The sequence below is a fragment of the Xenopus laevis genome, chromosome 3L, assembly GCF_017654675.1.
Source record: "Xenopus laevis strain J_2021 chromosome 3L, Xenopus_laevis_v10.1, whole genome shotgun sequence".
Taxonomy (NCBI): Eukaryota; Metazoa; Chordata; class Amphibia; order Anura; family Pipidae; genus Xenopus; species Xenopus laevis.
In genome coordinates, this window is record NC_054375.1 from 3,625,678 (window position 1) to 3,646,436 (window position 20,759).

The window sequence follows — 20,759 nt, forward strand, 5'->3', positions numbered from 1 at the left end:
CTCAGAGTTCCCTGTATAACTCAGCCTGCAGCCTTGTGCCTTTATATGGTCACAGAACAACCCCTCAGTGACTTCTAATATCCTTATCATTTACAGTAGGGGGTACATTATCCCTTATAATACATGAGTGATACTCAGAGTTCCCTGTATAACAATAAAGGAAACAGACATTTATGTGACATCACAATGATAATACTTTATATGATTGAAGAACAAAGGGGTAGAACAATGGAGACAAAGGGAAATTTAAAGACACGTTAAATCAATATAATTTTATGACAATATTTCCAGTTAAAGGGAAAGCGCAGCGTCTTGTTCTGGAAGCAGACGTCAGACTGAGCGGCCAAGGGAGGAAACACAAACTCTTTGCGCTGCATTTTCATTGGTCCAGTTTAATAAAACAAAGTCTTTTCTTCTTCCCATTTGTTTTGATGTTATTTTAAAGGGACATTATCATTTCCTGTGTCACTTCATGGCTGCTAAACTACAACTCCCACGGACCTCTGCAATAGATACAATAGTGAGTTGAACATTGCAATGGGAAAGTCTCTTCCATTTATCTTATTCCTGAATAAAACCCAGACACAGAAACTATAAATATCACAACATAAAGGAACATTAAGCTCAATGGGGGTTCCTGGATCTTTGGCTCCAACAGCCGCACAGAGAGTATCGGGGGGTCGGAGGAATTGGGGGAGCAGTGCATTCCGCCACATAAGGCAGAACAGAGGAAGAATATAAATGCGCTCAGTCGAGGTGCTTGTACTTTGTAAACAGATTGTATAACACTCGCAGCGTCGACTTTAGGTCAAGGTTGACAATATCTGCAAAAGGAAGAAGAGAAAAGAATAAATGAAACGAAAAAGTCCTTCTCAGCAACGTTCCAGCATAAAAGTTACATAAAATGCTCATTGTTAATGCAAGCAGTGTCTGTCTGGCTCTTTATATCCGCCGCACTGCTGGTTCTGACTCAGGAATGGCTGAAAAGACCGAGTTACCTTCAGGTCTGGCTTTTGGCTTCTTCAGCCCCCCGTCCTGCATCAGCTCAAAGGAGAAGGCGACATTGTGAACCTGAATAAGAGGGAGAGTCATAAGAACACGGGACCCAGGTCATCTGTACAGCAGATACTCAGTCACACTATAGACCTGATGTATTTTATACACTTGCCCACCTGAGAGATACCCCTTAAATATAACTGCTACATTGAGTTCCTGCTGAATTGTGCTTAGTACAGGGAATACCTATGCTGCCATAGTTTTATGGGATCTCTCTGTACAGACTATGAGCAAACTTAGGGACTGTTCCTGCTGAATTGTGCTTAGTACAGGGAATACCTATGCTGCCATAGTTTTATGGGATCTCTCTGTACAGACTATGAGCAAATTTAGGGGACTGTTCCTGCTGAATTGTGCTTATTACAGGGAATACCTATGCTGCCATAGTTTAATGGGATCTCTCTGTACAGACTATGAGTAAACTTAGGGACTGTTCCTGCTGAATTGTGCTTAGTACAGGGAATACCTATGCTGCCATAGTTTTATGGGATCTCTCTGTACAGACTATGAGCAAACTTAGGGACTGTTCCTGCTGAATTGTGCTTAGTACAGGGGAATACCTATGCTGCCATAGTTTTATGGGATCTCTCTGTACAGACTATGAGCAAACTTAGGGGGCTGTTCCTGCTGAATTGTGCTTAGTACAGGGGAATACCTATGCTGCCATAGTTTTATGGGATCTCTCTGTACAGACTATGAGCAAATTTAGGGGACTGTTCCTGCTGAATTGTGCTTAGTACAGGGGAATACCTATGTACCATAGTTTTATGGGATCTCTCTGTACAGACTATGAGCAAACTTAGGGGCTGTTCCTGCTGAATTGTGCTTAGTACAGGGAATATCTATGCTGCCATAGTTTTATGGGATCTCTCTGTACAGACTATGAACAAATTTAGGGACTGTTCCTGCTGAATTGTGCTTAGTACAGGGAATACCTATGTTGCCATAGTTTTATGGGATCTCTCTGTACAGACTATGAGCAAACTTAGGGACTGTTCCTGCTGAATTGTGCTTAGTACAGGGAATACCTATGCTGCCATAGTTTTATGGGATCTCTCTGTACAGACTATGAGCAAATTTAGGGACTGTTCCTGCTGAATTGTGCTTAGTACAGGGAATACCTATGCTGCCATAGTTTTATGGGATCTCTCTGTACAGACTATGAGCAAACTTAGGGACTGTTCCTGCTGAATTGTGCTTAGTAAAGGGAATACCTATGCTGCCATAGTTTTATGGGATCTCTCTGTACAGACTATGAGCAAATTTAGGGGACTGTTCCTGCTCAGTTATACCTGTATAATTAAATGTTTACCCATTTACAACAGACCCTGCACCCACTCATCACTAGACTACACCCCTGGTGCCCAGTATAAGGTTTAGAAGTAGAAATAAAGAGCAATGACTGTGGGCAGAGTCTCAGCTTCTCCTCAAATGCCCCACATACCCCTGGATTTAAATCCCATATAAAAGAGGTCAATCCCAGATAAGTAACCCAGCCAATCACAGAGCCCTGCTCACCTTTTGTTCAAAGCCTTCCGGGGTCAGGTAGAAATTATGGAGAGGAACAAAATAGCCTTCGAGGAGCCCCATGAGCAACACCAGATAAACGCCGTCTGCAAACTGCGCACAGAAATTAATCAGCACTTTCCCAGGAAATAACAAACAGGAGACAACAGAGGAAAACTTTCCCTTTAGTTTTATCATTTCCATAACAAAGAAAAGAAATTTGCCTTCAGACAGAAAATGTAAATGTGAAGCTGCCAGACAGCGGCACAATCCTCCTCATTACGGATCAAATGTAATTGGAATTTGCCAGATTCCCCCCGACTTATACGGAATATAAATTATACAGCGGAAGCCGCTCTATAAGAGCCATTTGTTGTCACTCTGGGAATGGTGCTGCCATCATGATTTTTATTAGTCGTAAGTGTTGTAGAGAGGCCTTACCCTCCACATTGTGATTTCTCCATCTCATTTATAGATGTTGGCCAATGAGCCCTACTCTATACTGAAAGTCTAGAAACAGGGAGCCCAACTACTGACATGGCCAACGAATTAACAGTTTTGTAGAGGACTAAGATCACTATGGATTGGATACTTTTTGTGTTTTCAAGACCAGTCAAGGTCATTCAAGAGGAATGTCGGTAGAGTTGTAGGTCAATCAAGAACATCATCAGTAAATGTCAGCAGAGGTCTAGAGCATTTAAAAACAACATCAGTAGGGGCCAAGGTCATTCAAATGGAAGGTTGGTGGAGGTCTAGGTCATTCAAGTAAGAACATCAGTAGAGATTCAAGGAATTTAAGCAGAATGTTGGTAGAGGTTGAGGTCATTCACAATGACCATCAATAGGGGTCTAGTTCATTAATAAAGAATGTTAGGTAATTAATGCCTAATGTTGGTAGAGGTCTAGGTAATTAAAGCAGAACATCAGTAGAGATTTAAACAATTCAAGCAGAATGTTGGTAGAGGTCTAGGTCATTCAAGATGACCATCAATAGAGGTCTAGGTCATTATTAAAGAATGTTAGGTAATTAATGCAGAATGTTGGTAGAGGTCTAGGTCATTCAAGATAAACATCAATAGGGGTCTAGGTCATTATTGAAGAATGTTAGGTAATTTATGCAGAATGTTAGTCGAGGACTAGGTCATTCAAGATGACCATCAATAGGGGTCTAGGCCATTTAGGATGAATATTAGGTAATTAATGCAGAATGTTAGTAGAGGTCTAGGTTATTTAAGCAGAACATCAGTAGAGATTTAAGGAATTCAAGCAGAATGTTGGCAGAAGTCTAGGTCATTCAAGCAGAACATCAGTAGAGATTTACGGAATTCAAGGAGAATGTTGGTAGAGGTCTAGGTCATTCAAGATAAACATCAATAGGGGTCTAGGTCATTATTGAAGAATGTTAGGTAATTTATGCAGAATGTTAGTCGAGGTCTTAGTCATTTAAGTGAAATGCCGGCAGAGGTCTAGGTCATTGAAACAAAATGTTAGTAGAAGTCATTCCATATTAAAGGAATTAAATCAGAATGTTGGTAGAGGTCTAGGTAATTCAAGATGGACATCAGTAGGGGCCAAGGTCATTGAAAGAGAACATCAGTAGAGATCTACATAACTGAGGCAGAATGTTGGTAGAGGTCTAGGTCGTTCAAGATGAACATCAATAGGGTTCTAGGTCATTCAGGAAGAATGTTAGGTAATAAATGCAGAATGTAGCAGTAGATGCCGGCAGAGGTCTAGGTCATTGGAACAAAATGTTAGTAGAAGTCTAGGTCATTCCAGCAGAATGTCAGTAGAAGTCGCAATTATTAAAGCAAACCATCATTAGAGGTCAAGGTCATTTAAGCTAAATGTTAGTAGAGATCTGTGTTATTCAATTAGAAAGTCAGTAGAGGTCAATTAAAGGGGTTGTTCACCTTTAAATTAACTGTTAGTATGATGTAGAGAGGGATATTCTGAGACAACTTTTTATTATTTGTGGTTTTTGAGTTTTTTATTCAGCAGCTCTCCAGTTTGCAATTTCAGCCATCTTGTTGCTAGGGTCCAAATTCCCCTAGCAACCATGCACTAACTTTAAAAAGAGACTGGAATATGAATAGGAGAGGCCTGAATAGAAAGATGAGGAATAAAAAGTACCAATAATAATACATTTGTAGCCTTACAGAGCAATTTCTTTAGATGGGGTCAGTGACCCACACAGGCCTTCCCCCCTGAGGATGTGGGGTACACTCCCCACTAATAGCAACCACTGAGCTCCTCATGATGGAAGCAGAACATTCCAGTTCCGGTTTAGAAGATGGAACAAGAGCAAAGTTGTTTTTATGGTTTCTAAACAAAAACATTCCATAGCAACAGGTCCCACCTGAGTCTCCAACTCCGTCACTTCCAGATTCAACTTGTTCAGATGTTTATTCACAAACGTGATCAAGGACTGGAAGAGAAGGGGCAGAACACGGGGTTAATACCCTCCTACCCTTACATAACGGGGTTACAGTGGGAGGTTCTCACCTTCTTAACAACACTCAGTTTGTCAGGGGCGTGGTCAAATAGAGTGTCAAATGCATCGCGTTCTGCATAAAGGGGAAATAAACCTTAAAATAAGTCAACTTAATGGTCCCATATCTCAACCCATCCTATTTAGGACCAGAAGAAAATATTCACTCACCGAATTTGCCCATCATCATCCTAGAAAGAAAAATACGCCGTTAGTTCGTTTAATGGTGTATCGGTTCGATTTTTTTAAAGGATAAGTTAACCTTTAAAATAAGTGAATGTAAAACTGATGAGGCTTCTATTCTAAGCATTTTTGTAATTTACATTCATTATTTATTTTGTTTTGATTCCAAGATATTAAGGGATACATATACTGTTAATAGGAATGAATTTTGTTACAACAGCGCCACCTGCTGGTCAGTTTCCCACCAGTCTGACCAGCAAGTAGTCAAGGAAGTTGTCAGGAGAAAGAAAGAGGCTGTACAGTATACAGTACATGTATCCCTTAATATCTTGGAATCAAAACAAAATAAATAATGAATATACACTGCAAAAGTGCTTAAAATAGCCCCCTCTTCAGTTTTACATTCACTTATTTTAAAGGTTTACTTATCCTTTAAAGATCAAACAGGAAAAACCTCAGCCTGCAAAGCCATAGATCAGGGAGAAGCTTATACATGGGGGTCAGGTCTCCTCCAAAGAGCATGCTGGGAGTAGCAGAATGGGTTACTCGTGAGGATGTACCAAATCCACTATTTCGCATTCGGCCGAATCCTTCGATGAAAGATTCGGCCGAATACTGAACCTGAATCCTAATTTGCATATTTGGGTGGGAAGAGGAAAACATTTTTTACTTCCTTGTTTTGTGACAAAAAGTCACGCGATTTCCCTTTCCCGCCCCTAATAACATACATATGCAAATAAGTATTCCGATTCAGTTCGGCCGGGCAGAAGGATTCGGCCGAATCCAAATCCTGCTAAAAAAGGGGTGAATCCTGGATTCGGTGGATCAGTATTAGGGAGAGACAGGGACTATTTGCAGCATTTTGCAATTTAGTTGCTCAGGGAACAGACAGCAGAGAGTCTCCGTGTTGTGGTTCCGGCTGCCTGGGGATTAATTAAAAGCCAATTAAGGCTCAGACTCGACTCCCTGTTTTTTTTAAAGGGGAACAAAGAGCCGCTAACAGGAACTGAGCCCTAATAGTGAAGGGTTTAGAGATCAGAGTCCCCTAAAAAGCCTGTAACATTGTAATCCTTTATTCCTGTATCTGGGGGTTCAGAACCATTGGAAAGAAGGGGAGGGGTTTCTCCGCTTACTCGGTGGTGGTCGTCAGCTCCTCGGTCACATGTGCCGTCTGTAACAGCCCCTCGCGTTTCTGAAACAACAAACGTACGGAAATGAGACTCACACAAGAGGTTCTGCAGGAGCCCAGGCTGAGAATGGGTTTAACCTCCCCCACTTAAAACTCGCAGCTGCCAATGAGACTTCAGGAACCCCAGCAGAGCAAGTCAGAGCTGCCATATAGATTCCCACAGGATTTCAGGACTTGTCTTCTAAACAGCGACAAGTTATTTAAAGCCTGTGCTGCACTGCCACCCAGTGGCTGATTTACAAACAGCATTTCGGTGCTGGAGGAATATAAAATACATTGGGCAATATTATTTATATCTCAGAGACTCCCCTTCACTACTACCACTTGTACACACACAGTATTTATTGTATCTCAGAGACTCACCTTCACTACTACCACTTGTACACACACAGTATTTATTGTATCTCAGAGACTCACCTTCACTACTACCACTTGTACACACACACAGTATTTATTGTATCTCAGAGACTCACCTTCACTACTACCACTTGTACACACACACAGTATTTATTGTATCTCAGAGACTCACCTTCACTACTACCACTTGTACACACACACAGTATTTATTGTATCTCAGAGACTCACCTTCACTACTACCACTTGTACACACACACAGTATTTATTGTATCTCAGAGACTCACCTTCACTACTACCACTTGTACACACACACAGTATTTATTGTATCTCAGAGACTCACCTTCACTACTACCACTTGTACACACACACAGTATTTATTGTATCTCAGAGACTCACCTTCACTACTACCACTTGTACACACACAGTATTTATTGTATCTCAGAGACTCACCTTCACTACTACCACTTGTACACACACAGTATTTATTGTATCTTAGAGACTCACCTTCACTACTACCACTTGTACACACACAGTATTTATTGTATCTCAGAGACTCACCTTCACTACTACCACTTGTACACACACACAGTATTTATTGTATCTCAGAGACTCACCTTCACTACTACCACTTGTACACACACACAGTATTTATTGTATCTCAGAGACTCACCTTCACTACTACCACTTGTACACACACACAGTATTTATTGTATCTCAGAGACTCACCTTCACTACTACCACTTGTACACACACACAGTATTTATTGTATCTCAGAGACTCACCTTCACTACTACCACTTGTACACACACACAGTATTTATTGTATCTCAGAGACTCACCTTCACTACTACCACTTGTACACACACACAGTATTTATTGTATCTCAGAGACTCACCTTCACTACTACCACTTGTACACACACACAGTATTTATTGTATCTCAGAGACTCACCTTCACTACTACCACTTGTACACACACACAGTATTTATTGTATCTCAGAGACTCACCTTCACTACTACCACTTGTACACACACACAGTATTTATTGTATCTCAGAGACTCACCTTCACTACTACCACTTGTACACACACACAGTATTTATTGTATCTCAGAGACTCACCTTCACTACTACCACTTGTACACACACACAGTATTTATTGTATCTCAGAGACTCACCTTCACTACTACCACTTGTACACACACGTGCTCAGGGAGGCGGATGGGAGCCCGGAAATGCATCGCTAGCGCCACCAACAGGTGCAGAATTGCGACGAGGTTTTTCCCGTGGACGGCTTTGTATGATAAACAGAGAAATTGAGAAGTTAGTAGGAGTTTTTGGAGAAAGGGGGCGTGTTTATATTTCCTCACAATCAAGAGGACAATTCCCAAGAGAACAACTGCTGACACAGACACAGTTCCCTTTAAGAAACTGAAGCCCCGCCCACGAATACTTACAGTCAACGTTCCACCTTATGGCCCACCCCTGAGGTCTCAGCAGCTCCTGTACAGCTTCCAGTACAGTCTGCAGCTTCTGCTTCTGCCCAATCTCTGACTGTGTGACCTCCGCAACATTCAGCTTCCGACTCCCCAACGTCTCTAAAGTCAAAATAGCACCAAATAAATACAATTCCGTTATTTACAGGATACGTTATCCCTTATTATAACCAGTAGGGGGTACATTATCCCTTATAATACATGAGTGATACTCAGAGTTCCCTGTATAACTCAGCCTGCAGCCTTGTGCCTTTATATGGTCACAGAACAACCCCTCAGTGACTGCTAATATCCTTATCATTTACAGTAGGGGGTACATTATCCCTTATAATACATGAGTGATACTCAGAGTTCCCTGTATAACTCAGCCTGCAGCCTTGTGCCTTTATATGGTCACAGAACAACCCCTCAGTGACTTCTAATATCCTTATCATTTACAGTAGGGGGTACATTATCCCTTATAATACATGAGTGATACTCAGAGTTCCCTGTATAACTCAGCCTGCAGCCTTGTGCCTTTATATGGTCACAGAACAACCCCTCAGTGACGTCTAATATCCTTATCATTTACAGTAGGGGGTACATTATCCCTTATAATACATGAGTGATACTCAGAGTTCCCTGTATAACTCAGCCTGCAGCCTTGTGCCTTTATATGGTCACAGAACAACCCCTCAGTGACATCTAATATCCTTATCATTTACAGTAGGGGGTACATTATCCCTTATAATACATGAGTGATACTCAGAGTTCCCTGTATAACTCAGCCTGCAGCCTTGTGTCTTTATATGGTCACAGAACAACCTCTCAGTGACAGGTGGGAATTAAAGGGAAGATTAAATCATAATTAAATTCGTTAAGTCACCCCTGATAATTTCTGGAATGAGGAGATTGGGGTCGGCGAAATTGATTCGAGGTGTCGCACAAAATAATAAGATTAATAATTTCCAGGGGATAATTACTTACAGAGCGGGAGATTTATGAATAAAAGATGATTTTAATGAGGTCGCCTCCCATCCAATCACATTTCTTCCATCAATAAAGATCTTAAAGGAACGGAACTAATTAAAGAGCAGGTTATTAACCTATTTAGTATTTCAGCCCAGATAAGTCCAACACTCCACATGTTCCCTGTGCCGCAAGGAATGCTGGGAAAGGTGTTATGCAAATCAGCACCCAGAAGGGGGAGGGGGAATTCAAGAAAAGTGAATGACTGGAATGATAAATATACGTCAGTAACTCAATACTCTCATGATCCTGGGCTGCTCTCTTTCCCATGTTCAGACAGGAACCTCCCACTAATGGTACAAACCCAGTTTTGCCCCAGTAATGAAGGGTATAAGATTCATTATTCCAAGGGATAGGTTCCTGTCTGACCATGGGAAAGAGAACAGCCCAGGAGCAGGAAGTACAGAGAATCAGAGCTCTGTACCTGGGTAAGTACTGGGGGAGATTGGATTCACTTACCCAGGGGGAGGTTCCTGTCTGACCATGGGAAAGAGAACAGCCCAGGAGCAGGAAGTACAGAGAATCAGAGCTCTGTACCTGGGTAAGTACTGGGGGAGATTGGATTCTCTTACCCAGGGGGAGGTTCCTGTCTGACCATGGGAAAGAGAACAGCCCAGGAGCAGGAAGTACAGAGAATCAGAGCTCTGTACCTGGGTAAGTACTGGGGGAGATTGGATTCACTTACCCAGGGGGAGGTTTCCCTCCATGTGGTTTCACCCTTAAAACTTGAGATTCTTCTCACCTAGTAGTTTCTGCAGCACCTGCCCATCATAAAGATCCTCTTCTAAATTCTTCACAATAATTCTCTCCTCCACCAGAACCTCATTAATCCAGTCAATAAGGACCTGAAAAGAACCAATTGTAGAGTTAGAATGAGAGCAGGCCCGGACTGTCTGTAGACACTCACCATTTATTGGGCTGTTTACACCTCTGTGTAATTGAAATGTCAGGGCCTATTTGGACTCCCAGTCTAAGTACCCCTGTACTAAGCACAATTCAGCAGGAACAGTCCATAAATTTGCTCATAGTCTGTACAGAGAGATCCCATAAAACTATGGCAGCATAGGTATTCCCTGTACTAAGCACAATTCAGCAGGAACAGTCCCTAAGTTTGCTCATAGTCTGTACAGAGAGATGCCATAAAACTATGGCACATAGGTATTCCCTGTACTAAGCACAATTCAGCAGGAACAGTCCCTAAGTTTGCTCATAGTCTGTACAGAGAGATGCCATAAAACTATGGCACATAGGTATTCCCTGTACTAAGCACAATTCAGCAGGAACAGTCCCTAAGTTTGCTCATAGTCTGTACAGAGAGATGCCATAAAACTATGGCACATAGGTATTCCCTGTACTAAGCACAATTCAGCAGGAACAGTCCCCTAAGTTTGCTCATAGTCTGTACAGAGAGATCCCATAAAACTATGGCAGCATAGGTATTCCCTGTACTAAGCACAATTCAGCAGGAACAGTCCGCTAAGTTTGCTCATAGCATTCCCAGAGTTCCAGTAATACAATCATAATTTTTAGCAGTATTACCTATGGCAAAAAAGCTCCGGAATCTCAATACCCAGTAGAACCTCTTACCTTCACAAGCTCCTTAAATTTGGTTTCTTCCTTGGAATTGGGGTCGATCATGGTTCGTTCCTCATTCTCCTCTGCGGGGCCACAAAACACCGAGCCGCTTAGAGTCATAATGCAGAACATCTCCAGCAATAACCCCCCAGCACCCAGTAATATAGGCAGGGAAAGGGGAAGCACAACCACTTCATGGAAAATATTTCAAATGGAAACTGTTGGCAGGATCAGAATAAAATCCACCCTGTGTGGTTATTTGCTCATCTAGCAGCAGCCGTAGTGCTTTATGGTCGATATGCTCTTACCTTATTTACAGCACTGCTGCCTGGGGAAATGCTGGAACTGATATAGGAGAGGGGGGAGCTGTGACTGAGGCCCCTTTACTAATACACAAAGTGTAAACATATAAGTCACCACTAGAGGGAAGAATATAAACAGCAACATTGGATTCTGTTTGAAACTCCCTTTGAGTGCTCTGTAATGTGCAATATATTTATTTATTTACTAATAGAACTAAAAGCCATCAGCAAACTCAATATCATGCAATATTTAAATTCACCAGCAGAGGGAGCAATATATATGACTTTTGAATTAAAGCAAAACGGAATACCAAGAAGTCATGCCCTTACCCAGCAAGGTGTCTTCTGGGTGCAGATCGATAGGGGTGGGTGACATGGGTGCATTGATGGCATTTTTACCCTCTTCCTGGAGATCGGTCACTGTAAGGACCACAAGAAATCACCGGCATTAAACACCAAAATGATTTAGATTTACTAAGCTCTAGTGCTAAACAGCAGTGCAGAGAAAGGGACAGACACAATGACAGTTACACAGAACTATAAACCCAGTGAGAATGAGGAATGAATGGATATTGGGAAGTTGTATCAGGAGTCAGAAGCAGCAGTGCAGAGAAGAGAAAGGGACAGACACAATGACAGTTACACAGAACTATAAACCCAGTGAGAATGAGGAATGAATGGATATTGGGAAGTTGTATCAGGAGTCAGAGGCAGCAGTGCAGAGAAAGGGACAGACACAATGACAGTTACACAGAACTATAAACCCAGTGAGAATGAGGAATGAATGGATATTGGGAAGTTGTATCAGGAGTCAGAAGCAGCAGTGCAGAGAAAGGGACAGACACAATGACAGTTACACAGAACTATAAACCCAGTGAGAATGAGGAATGAATGGATATTGGGAAGTTGTATCAGGAGTCAGAAGCAGCAGTGCAGAGAAGAGAAAGGGACAGACACAATGACAGTTACACAGAACTATAAACCCAGTGAGAATGAGGAATGAATGGATATTGGGAAGTTGTATCAGGAGTCAGAAGCAGCAGTGCAGAGAAAGGGACAGACACAATGACAGTTACACAGAACTATAAACCCAGTGAGAATGAGGAATGAATGGATATTGGGAAGTTGTATCAGGAGTCAGAAGCAGCAGTGCAGAGAAAGGGACAGACACAATGACAGTTACACAGAACTATAAACCCAGTGAGAATGAGGAATGAATGGATATTGGGAAGTTGTATCAGGAGTCAGAAGCAGCAGTGCAGAGAAAGGGACAGACACAATGACAGTTACACAGAACTATAAACCCAGTGAGAATGAGGAATGAATGGATATTGGGAAGTTGTATCAGGAGTCAGAGGCAGCAGTGCAGAGAAAGGGACAGACACAATGACAGTTACACAGAACTATAAACCCAGTGAGAATGAGGAATGAATGGATATTGGGAAGTTGTATCAGGAGTCAGAAGCAGCAGTGCAGAGAAAGGGACAGACACAATGACAGTTACACAGAATTATAAACCCAGTGAGAATGAGGAATGAATGGATATTGGGAAGTTGTATCAGGAGTCAGAGGCAGCAGTGCAGAGAAAGGGACAGACACAATGACAGTTACACAGAACTATAAACCCAGTGAGAATGAGGAATGAATGGATATTGGGAAGTTGTATCAGGAGTCAGAGGCAGCAGTGCAGAGAAGAGAAAGGGACAGACACAATGACAGTTACACAGAACTATAAACCCAGTGAGAATGAGGAATGAATGGATATTGGGAAGTTGTATCAGGAGTCAGAGGCAGCAGTGCAGAGAAAGGGACAGACACAATGACAGTTACACAGAACTATAAACCCAGTGAGAATGAGGAATGAATGGATATTGGGAAGTTGTATCAGGAGTCAGAAGCAGCAGTGCAGAGAAGAGAAAGGGACAGACACAATGACAGTTACACAGAACTATAAACCCAGTGAGAATGAGGAATGAATGGATATTGGGAAGTTGTATCAGGAGTCAGAAGCAGCAGTGCAGAGAAGAGAAAGGGACAGACACAATGACAGAAACTTTTGTCTTTCTTTAGGCAGACTTCCCCTTTAGTAATTCTCACATATGGTTTTTGAATCGTCTCCTGTTTCCACCTCTGCTGGTTGTAAATTCCAGGCGGCCACTACACTGTGAGCCAAGACAAACATTTGGCCGAGAGACAGACAGTTGTGGCCCCGCTGGGAAATCCGGCAGTTTCTAATGAACCCACCAATGTGCCACGGAGGCGCCGGCGGTAACTGACGGTCGGCCTATAGCCTGTCCCTACCTGCAACTGACAATCAGGTCTCACGCTGCTTTTGGAGACATTCGATTGCAAGCTCTGTGGGGCAGAAGATCTGCATGCAGCACTGTGTAGACTGAAGCTTTATTCTAATAATAATCAGAAGTGATCCGACAGCAAAGAACAGTGTAGTAGCCACATGCCCCACTACCCCAAATAGCCCCCACCCTGGCACCCCAATCCCTGGGCACCTCTAGCCTTGCCCCCCACCCACCTGCAGCTTCTTTCCTGCGTCTCCTGCACAGCAGCCCCGACATGATCCTGCGCGACTTTCTCTCTCTGCAACTGGGGGCAAGTGACTCAGAGCTCAGGTTATTTCTGACTGAGGGACGATGGGACGAGGGGGGAGGAAAGGCTGAAATTCTATCACCAGCGTCTGAACATTTGCACTGGATTTATTGGTCTCTCACATCCCAGAGAGCCCGGCCAATCAGATCAGCAGATTCTAAACAAGATCAAGGGGAAATCTTACTCTTTATTTGAGGATTGAACATGCCTGGGAGCTGCCATATCGATTCCCTTAGACAGTACAGTATGAGGGTATAGCTTATTGTGTGCCCAGAACATTCCTTCTCTGTATATTTGTATTTATACATATGGGAGGAGGTGCCATATTGATTCCCTTAGACAGTACAGTATGAGGGTATAGCTTATTGTGTGCCCAGAACATTCCTTCTCTGTATATTTGTATTTATACATATGGGAGGAGGGAGGTGCCATATCGATTCCCTTAGACAGTACAGTATGAGGGTATAGCTTATTGTGTGCCCAGAACATTCCTTCTCTGTATATTTGTATTTATACATATGGGAGGAGGAGGTGCCATATTGATTCCCTTAGACAGTACAGTATGAGGGTATAGCTTATTGTGTGCCCAGAACATTCCTTCTCTGTATATTTGTATTTATACATATGGGAGGAGGGAGGTGCCATATTGATTCCCTTAGACAGGACAGTATGAGGGTATAGCTTATTGTGTGCCCAGAACATTCCTTCTCTGTATATTTGTATTTATACATATGGGAGGAGGGAGGTGCCATATTGATTCCCTTAGACAGTACAGTATGAGGGTATAGCTTATTGTGTGCCCAGAACATTCCTTCTCTGTATATTTGTATTTATACATATGGGAGGAGGAGGTGCCATATTGATTCCCTTAGACAGTACAGTATGAGGGTATAGCTTATTGTGTGCCCAGAACATTCCTTCTCTGTATATTTGTATTTATACATATGGGAGGAGGGAGGTGCCATATTGATTCCCTTAGACAGGACAGTATGAGGGTATAGCTTATTGTGTGCCCAGAACATTCCTTCTCTGTATATTTGTATTTATACATATGGGAGGAGGAGGTGCCATATTGATTCCCTTAGACAGTACAGTATGAGGGTATAGCTTATTGTGTGCCCAGAACATTCCTTCTCTGTATATTTGTATTTATACATATGGGAGGAGGGAGGTGCCATATTGATTCCCTTAGACAGGACAGTATGAGGGTATAGCTTATTGTGTGCCCAGAACATTCCTTCTCTGTATATTTGTATTTATACATATGGGAGGAGGAGGTGCCATATTGATTCCCTTAGACAGTACAGTATGAGGGTATAGCTTATTGTGTGCCCAGAACATTCCTTCTCTGTATATCTGTATTTATACATATGGGAGGAGGAGGTGCCATATTGATTCCCTTAGACAGTACAGTATGAGGGTATAGCTTATTGTGTGCCCAGAACATTCCTTCTCTGTATATTTGTATTAATACACAATGTAACAGAAGCCAGCTATCTACAATTTAGTTTTCTAAAGGTTTATTTTCCTCTAATTATAGTGTATAATTGGAGTGTAAGCTCCTCTGGGAACAATTTAACCTTCATACAGTGCCACAGAATATGTTTGTGTTCAACAAATAAGGGAAACTGCAAAGCAGAAATTAAAGCAAGTCGGGGGGACGCTGGTGGGAAACACTCACTTGGTAAAGCAGAATAAGACGCCGGCGACGTCTCCAGCAGCGAATGATGAGACTGAGCGTCCGCAACCAACAACAAAGCTAAATAAGATCCCCAGAGCGGCCAGATCTGAGCCACCGGGAGCACAAAGCTGTATCCTGTAGATAAGATACAGGCACCGGCCCTTTAAATGAGCCGTCTTCCATGTATTTTCCCTTAAAGGGAACACAGTATATTATGAAATCACACATAATAAATAGAATACATAAGGCACCTGATTTAGAGTTGTCATTGTTGCCTTTATTGAAATTCCCAGATAGAACAGCAGAGGGCGCTGCTGATACAAATCCATGATATTAGCAGTGTAAAACCGCTAATCAGCCAACTAAAAGAAGAGGAAAAAAAAATGTAAATTGCAAATAAAAGAGAACCCTAAAAAGAAACGTTACATTTAGATTATACGGGTGGGTGAATGTCCTTTGTGAAAGGTCTATGGCAGCTCCTACCCATAAATATATGTACAATTATACAGAGAGGGATGAGCAGACAAGTTACAGATCTGACACTGGGGTTTTATTAGTTTTATTTATTAGGGAGAGGTTTGTGCCGCTGAGGAATTTATGGCCTGGGGGATGGGCGTCTGGTCTGTACATTGGGTGGGGATGTTTAGAATGAACACGGAACCCGACACGGAATTAGCTCTGAGTGGAGTTGGAGTCATTGTCCTGGGAATCTGCTATTGACTCTTCTGGGAAGGTTCCCACTAGATGTTGGAACATTGTTGCTGGGAGTTGTTGCTGGGAGTTGCTTCCATTCAGCCACAAGAGTATCAGTGAGGTTGGACACTGATGTTGGGGGATCAAGCTCATAGTTGGGGTTCCAGTTCAGTCTACTGGGGTTCAGTTGGGTTACCCCTCCCTTTGCTGCTATAACTGCCCCTACTCTCCTGGGAAGGTCCCATTAGATGTTGGAACATTGTTGCTGGGAGTTGTTGCTGGGAGTTGCTTCCATACAGCCAGAAGAGTATTAGTGAGGTTGGACACTGATGTTGGGGATCAGACTCACAGTTGGGGTTCCAGTTCAGTCTACTGGGGTTCAGTTGGGTTACCCCTTCCTTTGTTGCTATAACTGCCCCATCTCTCCTGGGAAGGTCCCACTAGATGTTGGAACATTGTTGCTGGGAGTTGTTGCTGGGAGTTGCTTCCATTCAGCCACAAGAGTATCAGTGAGGTTGGACTCTGATGTTGGGGGTTCAAGCTCATAGTTGGGGTTCCAGTTCAGTCTACTGGGGTTCAGTTGGGTTACCCCTCCCTTTGCTGCTATAACTGCCCCTACTCTCCTGGGAAGGTCCCACTAGATGTTGGAACATTGTTGCTGGGAGTTGTTGCTGGGAGTTGCTTCCATACAGCCAGAAGAGTATTAGTGAGGTTGGACACTGATGTTGGGGATCAGGCTCACAGTTGGGGGTCCAGTTCAGTCTACTGGGGTTCAGTTAGGTTACCCCTCCCTTTGCTGCTATAACTGTCCCTACTCTTCTGGGAAGGTCCCACTAGGTGTTGGAACATTGTTGCTGGGAATTCTTGCTGGGAGTTGCTTCCATTCAGCCACATTGAAGTTGGAAACTGAGGTTGGGGGATCAGGCTCACAGTTGGGGTTCCAGTTCAATCTACTGGGGTTCAGTTGGGTTGCCCCTCCCTTTGCTGCTATAACTGCCCCTTCTATTCTGGGAAGGTCCCACTAGATGTTGGAACATTGTTGCTGGGAGTTGCTTCCATTCAGCCACATTGAAGTTGGAAACTGTGGTTGGGGGATCAGGCTAACAGTTGGGGTTCCAATTGATCCCACAGGGGTTCAGTTGGGTTGAGGTCATGCCCTGGTAGGTGCCAACCAAACCCACTTAGCAGGAGCCTGAGACTCATCTTGGTTTTCTCTTGGGACAAAAATCTTAAAATGTAGAAGTCACCCTTGGCCTCTCCAGTCTGTGACATTCAGTCTCTTCAGCCCCTGTGGCCCTTAGTTTCTGTGGCCCCTGCTAGGGTCGCTACCTCTTCTGCAAATACCAACCTTGTCATCTCTACTTTATTCCTTACTCCTAACAACTATATACATTTTTATTGATACAATATCAGCAGGTGGCCCCTTATCTGTGGTCCTCTCCACTCATCCAGTGTGGCCTCTCCACTCCAGGTCAGTGATCCCAATGTTATTAATAGGGAATAAAGATAAATATATAGGAAGGTCAGTGATCCCAATGTTATTAATAGGGAATAAAGATAAATATATAGGAAGGTCAGTGATCCCAATGTTATTAATAGGGAATAAAGATAAATATATAGGAAGGTCAGTGATCCCAATGTTATTAATAGGGAATAAAGATAAATATATAGGAAGGCCAGTGATCCCAATGTTATTAATAGGAATAAAGATAAATATATAGGAAGGTCAGTGATCCCAATGTTATTAATAGGGAATAAAGATAAATATATAGGAAGGTCAGTGATCCCAATGTTATTAATAGGGAATAAAGATAAATATATAGGAAGGTCAGTGATCCCAATGTTATTAATAGGGAATAAAGATAAATATATAGGAAGGTCAGTGATCCCAATGTTATTAATAGGGAATAAAGATAAATATATAGGAAGGTCAGTGATCCCAATGTTATTAATAGGGAATAAAGATCAATATATAGGAAGGTCAGTGATCCCAATGTTATTAATAGGGAATAAAGATAAATATATAGGAAGGTCAGTGATCCCAATGTTATTAATAGGAATAAAGATAAATATATAGGAAGGCCAGTGATCCCAATGTTATTAATAGGGAGTAAAGATAAATATATAGGAAGGTCAGTGATCCCAATGTTATTAATAGGAATAAAGATAAATATATAGGAAGGTCAGTGATCCCAATGTTATTAATAGGGAATAAAGATATATATATAGGAAGGTCAGTGATTCCAATGTTATTAATAGGAATAAAGATAAATATATAGGAAGGTCAGTGATCCCAATGTTATTAATAGGGAATAAAGATAAATATATAGGAAGGTCAGTGATTCCAATGTTATTAATAGGGAATAAAGATAAATATATAGGAAGGTCAGTGATTCCAATGTTATTAATAGGAATAAAGATAAATATATAGGAAGGTCAGTGATCCCAATGTTATTAATAGGGAATAAAGATAAATATATAGGAAGGTCAGTGATCCCAATGTTATTAATAGGAATAAAGATAAATATATAGGAAGGTCAGTGATCCCAATGTTATTAATAGGGAATAAAGATAAATATATAGGAAGGTCAGTGATTCCAATGTTATTAATAGGAATAAAGATAAATATATAGGAAGGTCAGTGATCCCAATGTTATTAATAGGGAATAAAGATAAATATATAGGAAGGTCAGTGATCCCAATGTTATTAATAGGGAATAAAGATAAATAAATAGGAAGGTCAGTGATCCCAATGTTATTAATAGGAATAAAGATAAATATATAGGAAGGTCAGTGATCCCAATGTTATTAATAGGGAATAAAGATAAATATATAGGAAGGTCAGTGATCCCAATGTTATTAATAGGGAATAAAGATAAATAAATAGGCCGGGATTTTTTTCCAGAAAAGGTGGAACCCTATGTGGGACAATGACACAGGAATGTCGGGAACAGGGGGAAGTGGATCCTGCCCTAGAAATTCTCAAGGACCTGTGAGCTCATTCCCCAAATTGTGTGTGTGTTGCACCCTGTGAGATTAACCCTCTGTGGGCTATAGCAAGACCCCCTAGAGATGAGCAATAAACCTGTGGGGTTAACCATTGCACGCACCACAGGGATTAACCCCTGAGACACCAGATTGCCAAACCCTCTTACACACACACTGGAAAAAATTAACCTCATAAATGCAAAAACCCCAGAACCAGGTATGTAAATAAATCCTGAATTAAATTCTGTAACAAGGGATGAATTAAAAGGCTTTTCCATGAAGCCCCCCAAAAACACTGACCTTACAGAGTTGTAGTAGAGCAGCTGCCAGTTACTTTGTTTTTAAATCTCAGGGCTATGGAGATGATAAACCTGCACATGGGAGAGGGAATCAAGGTCTCCCAGTTAGATTGTAAGCTCTACAGGTCAGAGACAAAGCATTCCGGGGAAGTAAGCAATGGCAAGTGCTGATACAGGTCGGTACTGAAGGGGTGTTTCAGTAGATTCAATGAGACCCCAGTCTCTCAGCTCCACTTAAATCCGCTGAGATTTTATACCCGTCCCTTTAATTCCATTTAACCCTTCAAAGACTCACCCTCTTTGGCTTTCTTCTTCCTGACCAGGGTCCCTCCCAGTTTCCCCAGGAATGATTCGTCCTTCCTCATCTTTTGGCCCTGGAGGGTGGGTGACCTGACTGGGGTGCTGGACATGCTGCTCCCCTGGGGTGTGGGTGCCCCTCAGCAGCACCCTGAGCTCATGTGATAAAGGAACAGGATGTGGAGCTGAAGCTCAGTCTTATCAGCAACCAGTGGAACTTACTGGGAGCTACTGGGAGGGGGCGGGGCAAACCCTGCAGGAGGGGGGTGGGCCAGTGATTGTTCAGCTGCTGGTGGGGGGGGGGAGAGAGGAACAAATCATCCTGCAGCCAAAAATATCCGGATACTGAGGAATGTCCAGGAAAAGATTCCGGCATCACTACCTGAACTCCAGTACTACAACTCCCAGCAGCCCTTGTGGGACGTTTCTTTAAAAAAAAAATCTGATGAGGTTCATCTGTCTGTCTAGAAATAACATTGTCTTTCATTAAACAATAAAATAGTCTTTGGGTGGATATGCCCTTTAAAGACAAACTGTTATTATTCACCTTTATTTATATAGAGTCAACATATTCTGTGGCGCTGTACTGAGATTGTATATGAGTCCCTGTCCCAGAGGAGCTTACAGTCTAAAGCTGCCCATAGAGGCAACGATCCTAAATCGATCGATCCCAACGATTTCAAACCTGTCCGATCGAGGATTCGTACGATTTTCGGACCGTGGGTGGAGAGTCCCGACATTTTTCGTCCGGCGGAGATCGGTCGTTTGGTCGATGGGACAGGTTAGAAAAGTCGGCTGCGGGTAATATCTCTGCGTGTATTGCCGGTCGTACGATCACCAGCTTTGTCTATCGTACGATTACTGTCAGGGGTAGAACGTCGGCTGATCTGTTCTTTTACTACTTTATTTGGTCGGAATGGTAAGACTTTGATCTGAATGGTTAGTGGAGGGTCGGGAGATGGGAAAGTCCGATAATACGTTGATTCGTACCATCGGATCTTTGCGTCTGTGGCAGCTTAAAGGCTCTATCACATTCCT

The 20,759-nt window shown here is 42.4% G+C and overlaps 1 protein-coding gene across 4 annotated transcripts; it reads right to left on the bottom strand.

The window, feature by feature from the left end:
- Positions 1-178: 178 nt before the first annotated feature.
- Positions 179-19,949, bottom strand: parvb.L (parvin beta L homeolog). 4 transcript variants are annotated; one of them, XM_041585837.1, is made up of 16 exons: positions 19,720-19,839; positions 15,696-15,806; positions 15,445-15,579; positions 13,690-13,920; positions 11,490-11,579; positions 10,870-10,940; positions 10,025-10,127; positions 8,236-8,376; positions 7,957-8,072; positions 6,370-6,428; positions 5,225-5,244; positions 5,068-5,129; positions 4,922-4,990; positions 2,575-2,676; positions 999-1,071; positions 179-824 (listed from the first exon to the last, which is right to left on the bottom strand). In XM_041585837.1, the coding sequence occupies exons 4-16, from the start codon at positions 13,730-13,732 to the stop codon at positions 748-750; spliced, it is 1,026 nt and encodes a 341-aa protein (XP_041441771.1). In that variant the 5' UTR covers positions 13,733-13,920; positions 15,445-15,579; positions 15,696-15,806; positions 19,720-19,839; the 3' UTR covers positions 179-747. The 4 variants fall into 4 exon arrangements, with proteins under 4 accessions (XP_041441771.1, XP_041441772.1, XP_041441773.1 ...); XM_041585838.1 differs by lacking the exons at positions 15,445-15,579; positions 15,696-15,806 and having other exon boundaries at positions 19,720-19,926; XM_041585839.1 differs by lacking the exon at positions 13,690-13,920 and having other exon boundaries at positions 15,445-15,806.
- Positions 19,950-20,759: the final 810 nt, after the last annotated feature.

Coding starts and splice junctions, on each gene's coding strand:
- parvb.L (XM_041585836.1), bottom strand. CDS start 19,834: ATGTCCAGCACCCCAGTCAGGTCACCCACCCTCCAGGGCCAAAAGATG. Junction 11,580..19,719: donor GAAGAAGAAAGCCAAAGAGG/GTGAGTCTTTGA, acceptor TGGTCCTTACAG/TGACCGATCTCCAGGAAGAG. Junction 8,377..10,024: donor GGTGCTGCAGAAACTACTAG/GTGAGAAGAATC, acceptor TTTTGACTTTAG/AGACGTTGGGGAGTCGGAAG.